The 11,725-nt window shown below is 24.6% G+C and overlaps 1 protein-coding gene across 1 annotated transcript; it reads right to left on the bottom strand.

Moving 5' to 3' along the window:
* Positions 1-9,838: 9,838 nt before the first annotated feature.
* On the bottom strand, positions 9,839-11,539 carry LOC140921036 (dnaJ homolog subfamily C GRV2-like). The gene is made up of 4 exons (XM_073370752.1): positions 11,384-11,539; positions 10,886-11,009; positions 10,484-10,552; positions 9,839-10,298 (listed from the first exon to the last, which is right to left on the bottom strand). Exons 1-4 carry the CDS (start codon positions 11,491-11,493, stop codon positions 10,089-10,091), a joined length of 513 nt encoding a protein of 170 aa, XP_073226853.1. The 5' UTR covers positions 11,494-11,539; the 3' UTR covers positions 9,839-10,088.
* Between the last annotated feature and the right edge of the window lie 186 nt (positions 11,540-11,725).

Here is an 11,725-nt window from a genome sequence, read left to right on the forward strand (position 1 = left end):
GGCCGTGCTCATTCTTTTCAAATTAAATTATCGAACAATCTGATTTTGAAGAAAAAAATCTAAAAAGAAACATATCTATATTAAGAAGAAAAAAAACAAAGAATAATAATAAATAAATAAATAAATAAAAATAACAATACAATTGATCTAAGGTGGGTTTTAGTTAAATAAATGAGATATCTTAGTTTCAAACATTATTATCCTCATTGTATTTTATTGCGTTAACGTTTGTATATATTCATTGTCTTCTACTAATGTTATATTTTCTTTTTTATTACATTAATGTATGTATATATTTTATTGTGTTTTTTTTATATATAATTTTGTTTGTAATTTATAAAGTATTTTATTATATAATATGTTTCCATGCTTACGGGTAATATAGTATGCATATATAAAACTAAATAAATTTTATAAGCAACTTGATAATAAATTGCTATTATATTGTGAAATAAACTAAATTGTGAAGTAAATATAAATAAATATATTAGGAAAATAAAATAAAATAATTTTTTAAGAAAAATTAAGGAAGTCAGACAGATAAGAAAATTTGAGAAGAGTTTTATAGAAATTAGAAATAGGCTAAATAAAATTATACCTCTTTTACTATCGTGATAAAGGTAGATCTAAATAAATAAAACATAACAAAATAAAGAGTTACCCGATGTGCATGGTCTGCTCATGAACCACTAGGTAGGAACAATAAGTAAACATAAGTATTCTCTTTAATCACCAGATTTCTTGTTGTCTAAATTCCTTAATGTATGAAGTAAGGACATTAGTAATTATTCGGTTGAAATTAGATGATTTTAAATTTAAATTCGATATTTTTAAGTAAAAATTAAAATATAGTTTTTTACGTGTTTAATTTTAGTATGACGACCTACTAAGTCATGTGTGAATTTAGAAATCTCTTAATTCAATTGTAGGAATTTAAATTCCATAATAATTTATCTCTTGTATGAGTTGACCAAATTTTTTAAAATATATGCAAGTGTGAATAGAGAGACACAGTTAAAATCTTCATTTATTTTCTATATGCATCATTATGACCTTAAATAATAAATAAGTAACTACCAATAAAGAAATATAACTACATTTTTATGACAAACCAAATATAACTACCTTACTACGAAATGAATAACTATCATATATAAAAAAAACGACTAAAAAAATCTATGAATATAAGAAAAGAAAGCCCTATTAAAAATAAAAATTTATTTTTGTTTAATTTTTTGTCACATCATTACTTTTTTTGTTGTCCTTTACCCACACCAAAGTTTGCATCGTTTTTAATATTATTGATATTTTTAAATTTTAAATATATATTTAATATATTTAAAAATTGATTAAATATCATTCGTTGTCTTTTAACTTAATTTTTTGTAATGTTTTAGTCATTTTTTTTTCTTTCTGATTTGGTCATTTATTTTAATTTTAAGTGTCAATTTGATCTTGTATATTTTAAAATGTCAACAATGTTATCCTTTTTATTACAAAAATTCAAAAAAAATCATTAAAATTTTCAAACAAAACCCATAATATTAATTATATTCTTCAATATAATACAAATTTCATCAAATTCGTATCCCAAATCTTTAAATAAGAGATAAAAATATGAGTTTATTTAAAGATTTAGTTATGGATTTGATAAAATATGCATTATATTGGGATGATAATTAATTTATGGGTTTTGTTTTTTGATGAATTTTTAGAAATTTTTGCAAAAAAAAATAAATAAATAACATTATTACATTTTAAAAGATAAAAGATCAAATTGTCACTTAAAACTAAAACAAATGGCCAAATCGGGAGGAAAAAAAAAAGATAAATGACTAAAACATTAACTGAAATTAAGTTAAGGGACGACGAGTACTATTTAGCCTTAAAAATTTTAAATATTAAAAATATAATATTTTCTCTATAGATTTTTTTTTAATTTTATTTTTATATAATTATAATGATTTTATTATATTAGTTATAGTTAATATGACTTTTATATTTATTATTTTATATATGTAAATAGGTGCGGATGCTGACGTATAATTTAGATTCCGTGAGAGACAAATATTGAGACTTAAATTTTACACCCAATAATAAATAGAGTGGGTGTGTATTTTCTCGATTAGTTGAGTTCGGGGGTGCGGGAGGAAAAACACATCTCTAACCAGTATCGTTATCATGTCTAATCTCCAACATACGATCTATTGAAAGAAATACATTTTCAAACGCATATTTCCTTCTTGCGACTTCTGGAAAACTTAAAAAAACTAAGACATTTTAGTCTATTAATTTCAATTAAAGTATTCTAGATTTTTAAAAAACATGATTGAAAAAAATCCTAAATTACTTATAATATGGGTAAAATAGGTTACCAATTTTTGTTTTCTATTCAAAATAGTTTTCTAGAAAGTAGAGTGGAGAAGAAAAAATAAAAAAAAATGACAATGGAAAACAAAATCAAAATTTTATTCGAATTAAATTTTGCCCAGCGACTACGTAATGTATAACATACCCAATTAGCAATTCGGTGAACAATATTTTCCCAGCCGTCATCGAGTTTGAGTTTGAGTTTGTGTACTCTCACTTCTAATTCTAAATAGTTGTGATATTGAAATACATTTAAATATTTAATTTTTTACTTGGTGAATAGCACAAATTCAACTATATCGATTATATAAATAATCTAAATTTCAACTTTGTTGTTCTTAGATAATTTGTATCTCTCTCATAGTAATAACCGGAGAAAATCCTTTTCAAATTAGCATTCACGCGAAAATTGATTTATATTGGCATTCGAGGACTAAAATAATGGTTTAACAAGATACATTATTAGTGTAGACGTTTTAATTTTAATAGTATACACAAATTATTAATCTGAAAATGATAATTATATAATAAATGACAAAATTTTAAAATTATTTTACCCTACTATTTATATTATTTTTTCTCATAAAATAAAGGTGTTTTGTTTTATATTTTATTTTTGGGTCAACAAGGTATTTTACTTTCAATAAATTATATTTTGAACGTTGAAAGGTTTGGGCCGGTGAACTAATGTTTTTGTCTTGTGTTAGTTGAGTGTTTGACCGATGAGGATGAGTCTTGTGGATCTAAAGCTTCGAAAAGAAACATATTTTATTGCACTACACGTTTGCACTTAATAAAATGCTAATAAGTGTTATTGGGTATTTAATAAGAAATTTAAATGTAAAATAAAATTTAAAAAATATGTAATTTTAAATTATATAAAATAATTTTTTTTGATAAAAACTATTTTTTTAGTTTATTAATAAATGTTATTGACACCACTCTCCCATCAAAATTAGAGTAAGATGGCGCAAATCACATGAAAAGTCAAAATATATTTTCTTTAATTGTATTTTTTGTGTCCTATTTTATTATATTCACGAAAAATTATTCTTTTATTTAAAATCTAAACTTTTTATTTATATTTGTTGTAGTTTTGATTTCAAATTATAATTTTAACTTATAAAATTATTATTTTTAACAAAAGAAAAAGTGATTCATAACTCTGATTAAAAATTTGAAAATAAAATATAACTCTTTGGACAAAAAATCATAATTTTTTAAATTATAAATCATCATTTTGAAGATAAAAATTATGATTTTATATCAAAACTGCAATAAATATAAAAATAAAAAGACCAAAAAATTTATATTTTAAATAAATACAAAATTATGAATATTTTAAAATGGGGACTCTTGTTGTACTACCAAAGAAAAAAAAAAGCAAGAGTTTTATTTGAGGTGTATTTTTCATAAGGAATTGGAGATTTCTTATAAGGAGTATTTTTATTTACATGGTTTTTTACTTGTAAATTTATCACGATTTTCATTATGCTAACTCGAATAGATTTTTTGTTGATCGATACTAATTATACTTCTCTCATCACTATAAGTGCCTTACTTAAATTATGCATGAAAATAATTATTTATATTTGTGTTAAATAATAAAATAAGTTTGATTTATTAAAATATTCATATTAATTATAGTTAGTAAATTAGTTTGATGAATTAGATATAATAAATAATATGTATTAATAAAAAAGTATTACAGAAATACAAACATATTTAAATTTATATTAATCTAGAAATCCTAAAATGAATGGTTTACTCATTTTAATATTTTTTATAGGCCGATTTAATTAAATCTTTAAAAGAGAAAAAAATATTCAAACCATTAAAATAGTTGATTTCATTTATGCAACCTTTTCTCGTAAAATACAAAACAAATCAATGAAAAATAAGTTGGTTTGATATATTTTCTTCATTTAGTTGACAATTTTAAAAATTCAATAAACTCATGTTAAAAATCTAAAAAGAATTATTATTTTTCTCAAACACTACAATAGATTTGGACAAAAATACATCTACAGTTCTTCCAGTTTAATTAAATTACTGTTTAATTAAGTTTATTTTATTTAATTTAATATTTTAAATTATATTATATTTGTGTTGTTAGTTATTTATCTCAATTTTGAGAATAATTAGTTAACTTATGATAATTTAAAATCTTACCAAATGCTCTCATACTAATTATTCAAAAAACATTAATAAAATTAATAAAACATTTATTGATTTACAAGCGTATAGCCTTAAAACAAAGTGATAAAAGTTTATCTATGCAATCAATGTCTTTTAACTTTATTTACAAGCAAAATTATTTAGACAATCAACTTGTTGCAATCGATTAGATCTTAAAAGACTGCATGCATAGTTGAATATATCTTAAAGGCTAACGGTGTAAATGAATATAATTTAAAAGATTCAATGGATAAAAAAATAAACTTGAAAGACTAAAGATGTATTTTTGTCTATATTTTTTATACATAAACTATAATGAGAACAAATATTCAATAATTAAAAAAAAATACATAAATATAATATATTTTTAAGATAACACCACTAATATACTGTAAATAAAATAAATAATAAAATATAATGATTTTATTTGAATATGGAATGATGGATTTTAAATGATATAAAATCAATAGTTGTACCAATAGAAATCAACTTTAATTTGATTTGTACCCAACATAAAGAAAGTGAATCAATGTGTATTTTTTATTTTAAAAAACAAACCAATTTAATTTGAACCTTCAAAATTTAAACAAACCAATTCATCTTATATAAGTGGTTCTACCCAGAAGAATTTGCCTCAGTTTTAATGTTGCGTTAATTATTTATCCTTTTAATTTCTCTTTTTATATCACCAAGAATAATTTTATAAAATAAATAATAATTTTATTTTTTCATATAAAATTTATATTTTTAATCCATATTGCAGGTTCAAATTTTATTAATATTATTAGAAAGGGCTAAATGTTAATATATTTATCAGTGTCATGTGATCTTTAAAGTTTTTCTTACTTTGGTATATAGAAAATAACATTAATTGTCTTCAAAATTCAAAAAAATAAAAAAGAATAAGTGTTATCCGCTTAATTAATAATATGAATTTAAGAATGATGTCTATGTAAAGTGGATAAGAGTTGACAGTTAGAAATAATGGACAAAACTATTCCCACGTCTTCTGGTTAATCTGTACTATAAACTTTTAAAATTTATTTTCTATTTTTTACTGTACACGTGACATTCTATCACTAGTTCTCATAGCATAGGCCCGTCCTAAATTATTAATACGGTATTTTTTTCATGTATATAATATTTATATTTAAAATTCTCTATTATATTCTACAGTTAAAGTTATTTTATAAATATAATTATTTATAATTTTTCAAAATTTTTATTTTTTATTTTAATAAATAAATAATTATTAATTTAATATTTTTTAAATTACATTAATAAAATCAAATAAAATACACTTACTAAAAAAAATAGTAATGCGAGTAGAAATATCAATACAAATAACATGCTATATTATTTTAATAATTCCCTCATATTTTGCACATAAATTAACAACTTAATTTTATTTTCTTAATAATTTATTTCTATTTTTCATCCAAATCTAATAAATAAATAATAATAATAAAGTAAATTAATAACCATAAATTAAATTAATACATCTTAGTTATTTCAAATTAATGTTGACAAATACAAAAAAATCAAATTAATAACCATAAATAAGCTCTATCTTCTTAAGGATAATATAGTAAAACAATTTAAATTGACAAAAAAATTAGGTTTAATTGCTGTTTTAGTTCTCTTATTTTTATTGATTCACGAAATTGATCACATTATTTTAAAAATCAATAATTTTGATTTCTCCTTCTGATTTTTTTAACTAAAAATTATTGATGACTTGAAATACTTTAAATAATGTGAAATATGACACGGCACTATAGAATGATTAACACCCATACGCTTGAAATAAAATACCATACAAATTTAGATTTCAATTTCGAATTTTTTCATATTTTTATTTTAATTAATGATATATGAATGATTAATGCATTTATATCGATCTATATAATTGAATTGTGTGACACATCATTTAAAATATGTGAAATCGTTATTTTTTAATTTAAAAAATATGAAAGAGATACAAAAACTATCGACTTTTAAAATGAATGGATCAATTTCGTAAATTAATAAAATTAATTGACAAAAATTATAGTTAAACCAAAAATTTTATACTATAATCACACTTTTCTTTATTATCGATTTAGTTAACAAAATTTTATATATAAAAAGAAAAGTACTAAGTCAAATGCAAATTAAATACACCAAACTTTCGGACAATTGTACGTTATTGGGCAAATAGTTAAATGATGAAAATTTCCATGTCAATTAATTCAAACATAAATGTGAATTTGATTATTAACATGAAAAACCTTATAAATAAAAGTGTGAATATATTTATATTATATTAATTATAATTTATTGTATAAACTATATATAAGATAATTTGTTGACGATTTTTTTTATAAATTGTCATCTCATCATTTGCGCTATTAATTACACAAAACAATGAAAGTGAATTATAATTCTCAAAAATATAATCAACTGGAATCAAGTAAATTAAGTTTACATCAACATTTTAAAATATAATACTTAGCAATATTAAAAGATGCATTATAACATGACAAAAATTATAACCATCAACTATTCCATGTTGACTACTATTAATTTTGAGTTGTTACCTTACAAATAACTTCTATTTTTTATATTTGTTTTCTTTGCTAGGATAGTTATTTAGAATTGTGTGTTTGGTCATATGAACAAATTAAATCAAAAGAAAAGGGTAAAAATAAAGAAACTTTGTTTAATAGCACAATCAACAAGACTCTGATGATGAAAGCTGTAACCTTGACCGATCAACGTTGCTTCCCATAGAGAATTACCTGATGTGTTTTATTTTAGAATACGGTTGCACATTGAATCTAGCCAATTATTTATTGTGAACTACATTGCTAACTAAGATGGCACCATTAATGAAAAACGGTTGAAACAATGAGAAAAGAAATCATGTGGCCCAAGACAAAGGCAGAGACAACACCACAATAATTTATTTATTCAATTTATAAATCAAACAATATATATATAATTGAAATGTATAATTTTTATAATAAAAAATTAGATAATTAAAATTTGAGTATGCAATATATTATGAGTATGTGTGTGCAAGTATGCAAAAAGATTTTGGCGTTGATTGTTATATTAAACTAAACAATATAGAATCAAAATCAAAATATTTAAAAGTTTATCATAAAATATTACTATTAAAGTACAAATGCAATTATTAAATATGATTCATTCTTTTGTACTTTCATGAAAATATTATTCTCTATATTAGTATTATTTATTTATTATCTAAAAAAATATTATATTATTAAATAGTTGAGTGCTATCAATATACTCTTTTCAACAAACAATATTTAATTTGTTGAATTTCAAATCGATTCTATTAAACTATACATAGAATTCATTTGATTTTCGAGCAATTAAAAAGTTATCTTGAGAAAATATATCAAGGGGTGTATTAGCCTAATTCTAATTCTAATAAAATATAATACTCAACTTTATGTAACTTTCAAAACTCTTCTAAATTTCGTTTAACAATATAGTAATATATAGTACAACTGCAAATATGCAATAAAATCTCTTGAAAGATTTGTTTGAAATAAAAATAATAAAAATAATAAAAATAAAGCAATACAAGTCATCATGACATGACAAGTGAACTTCTTTCAATATCACCTCAGGCATAGAGAAAACGAAATGAGTTGATTAGGTTTTTGATACCCCTAGATTGGGCAATGCGACTATTATTTTTTAGCTAAACGTGTTTTGTTGTTGGACGCTGATGATGTCTAGGTAGAGGGGGGGTATCTAACCTCATTGGGCTTAATTCATATATCTGATTTAGCCTCATTCAATACCCTAGTATTTTCAACATTTTTTAGGTAATTCAAAAAAAATAAAAAATTATGACCATTATGCGCAATCAACTTCGTGAACAATATATCTTTGTTAAATATAATTAAATGTTAAAAATCATATTCTCATTCGAAGAAAAAATATATAAGTCTTCTTTTCGTCTGAGTTGTACACTAAATTATAATTAGTGTATTATAATTTATTTTTCATTTGTTTTTAATTTTTTTGTATGTTATGATTTAATTCTAAATGGATATTCATTCTTTTGTCTTTCACATTCCTCTAGCTTTCATTAATGAGTGACTCTACTAATTAATACATCTGTTTCTCCCTTACTATTTCATCTCTACTCTTCTAATATATTACTGTAGTTTTCATTAATTTTATAACACTATTTTTTTGTTGTAAAGTCTAATATTTATTTTGTTAATTTTTACAACAATGACAAACTTTTTTGTCCCATTAATGTTTAAAGGATTCAAAATCGTGTTAGCAGTTACATTTAATGGCATCACATCACCTTCATCAATTTGCAACAACACTTGTCGTAAGATACAATGAGACCAAAATTTTTGGATACCTAAACGAAGTGTGTGTTTGAAAAACAGACATTAGCTCACACATTCCCTCTTTTTGATTAATCACAAAGACAATCTAGACTAGCAAAGTATGTAAATTCAACCTTGTTTGTTCAAATTTTCTTTATCATCCATATTTTTTGTTTTTATTTTTTAATTTTTATTCTACTCTTATCCTTCTTGAAGGTTTCTTTTACGATTTCTTTTACGAGTTTACTGATTTCGTTTGTATTCAACGTTGTATAGTTGGACACGGCAAATCTATCAACTCAACTCAAGGATTTGATTCCGATGTCAGATTGTTATTCAAATCGAAGTAATATGCGAAATTTTATATAGTAATAGGTAGATTTATATGTATTGAATGAATCTAAATTTAAAATTATGTAACTGCTTATAAAATTTTACAGATATGATGATAGCTTTCGCACTGTTATTGTTAGCTTTTTTCAATTAATTATTTTTGTTTCCACCTTTCTGATCGATTCAGGTAGTAAGGTCAAAATTGAATTCAAATGAGGCTAACCAAATATTATCTTTCGGCCACCGAATTTTCTGTTTTGATTTATAGTGGTTGTTGTAAAGCTCTCCAAAGTAACCCCACTACCCTAGACAGATCATAACGTTTTATGTGAGATTGAACCATAAGTTCAATAATTATTTATTTTATTGCATAAATTAATAATGATAATAATAATAAATTGACAGCTAATTTAGGTATTCCAAAATAAATTAATTATCTTCCGCACGAAATACCAATTTTAGCATATGCCTATCACACCATGAAGAAAATATTACGCAAACTGATGGTCAACTTTGCCCGATCAACTTCAGAAATTAGGTGAGTAGAAGAGATCGTGTGGAAGAACACCAAATAAAAGTCAACTTTCACGGAATGCACAAAATGACCTCACTATTTTGCAGCAAATCAGTAATAAATACATAATCCAATTTACAAGGATAAAACTGAGGGAAGGTGGAGAATCCCTCTTTACACAAACGAATAACTCTAGAGAAAATTGCACATGCTTCCTAGTTGCTACCGGGAGCAAGAAGACATCAAAACTGTACAGTGTACTATACAGGTGAATACAAGTGTAAGCTTGGATGTATGTTCCATTGTGTAAAAACATCATACCTCTTTTGCTACAAAAGGTTATCCTGCTTTCCGCTGTAGTCAGGTGTGGATGATGGGGGAGGTCTAGAAGTAGTAGATTGTGGTGGAGGAGCTGTAAGGGCATATGTGAGTCTCGATGATGATGAATTCTCAATGAGACCAGCAATGCCAGCTGCTGCAGATTGCGCATTTGAAGGAAGGAAAAGATCATGCTTCTGGTCTTTGTACGCACTCCAAACCTGGAACGGAGGAGGGGAAACGACTATAAAAGGCATCAACTTAAAAATATGGATGGTATACTTTGCAAAAAGACACGGGGCAAAATGAATAACAAATTTGAAGTGCTAAAAGAAATAGGCAAAAGTCAAAACTTAAACAATCATAGTATATTACTAATTACTGATCAAGATGTATTGGGACTTACATCAGAATTATTCAATATTTCCCGCACTTTAGTACAATGGGCTCCTTCAGTAGCAAACGCATGCAGAACCTGATTCAAGTCAGCAATAAATGAGTCCAACAGAAATTGGTACAAATTAGTCATGTTAGATCACTTTCTTTATAAATAAGCCCAACTACAGTAACTTTTTTAAATGTTTTTCCAATTTTGCATCTGAATAGATGAATAGGAAATGGCAAGATGTCATAAAATTGAAAAATTTCGTTCCTTGGAAGTTCAGACATACAAACACAATTGAGCTGGTTAAAAACCACTAATATTTTTAAAAATTAAAAAGTATGCAGCATATGTCGCTAAAGAAGAAAATATGTAGGAGAGAAACTAAAACTCAAGTGAAAGAATAAAGTCAATTGAGATTCCAACCTCAATCGCAAGCACCCTGCCAATAGATGCTTCAGATTCATTCCACTTCATCTGAGAACAAAATCCATTCCTTCCCCCGGCCCTCCAATCAAGAAGACCAAGAAGTACTTCAACAAGACCAACCCTGCATTGTTTGCAAAATTTTAGTGCTGAGAGAGAGAATTTGTAACTCTACTGACATAAACACATGAGCCAATCTACAAAATTGCATCCCTATAAGTATTACAAATAATATTTATATCTCATGTTCAAAGAAAACTCCTTTAACAGCAGAAACATTACTCATTGCTATGACAATTGTCAATGTTTCAAAATCAATCAACAGATCTTTCAAAAGTAGTATATTTACTGTATTTAATTAATTGCCAACTCGAACCTCAACCCCTTTATCATACAATAATATAATGACAAAACTTCATATCTATAAAACAAGGTCAAGCCAACACAGTATTGAATTAGTTAAAAGTGGATTAACTTTTAAATATACAATGTCCTTACTTAAGTCCTTGTGCAACAAGAGCATCCCTTGCTCGGTTGCCAGCAACCACAACACGCTTTAGGGTCTCAAGAGCTAGAATGCTTCCGCCTTGCCACCCTATAGCTTTCATTAGTAGTGGAACAACCTGAAAGAAGAATTTAAAATAAAACTAATAAGACTTCTGTTTGTTCAAAGACTGTTTAGAATCAATGCAAGTGATATATGCAGATACTGAAAATACAGGTAACAAAAGCATAGTTGCATTCTCTAAAATAGAAGCATAGTTACATGATCAAAAAACAAAATAGAACTTCCTAAAATATGAGACTTGAAAAAAAAAAAAAAGAGTTAGAGACTATCAA

Source organism: Cicer arietinum, chromosome 7 (genome assembly GCF_000331145.2).
Source record: "Cicer arietinum cultivar CDC Frontier isolate Library 1 chromosome 7, Cicar.CDCFrontier_v2.0, whole genome shotgun sequence".
Classification (NCBI taxonomy): Eukaryota; Viridiplantae; Streptophyta; class Magnoliopsida; order Fabales; family Fabaceae; genus Cicer; species Cicer arietinum.

Coding starts and splice junctions, on each gene's coding strand:
- LOC140921036 (XM_073370752.1), bottom strand. CDS start 11,493: ATGAAAGCTATAGGGTGGCAAGGCGGAAGCATTCTAGCTCTTGAGACC. Junction 11,010..11,383: donor CTTGTTGCACAAGGACTTAA/GTAAGGACATTG, acceptor CAAACAATGCAG/GGTTGGTCTTGTTGAAGTAC. Junction 10,553..10,885: donor GCAGGGTGCTTGCGATTGAG/GTTGGAATCTCA, acceptor GACTTGAATCAG/GTTCTGCATGCGTTTGCTAC.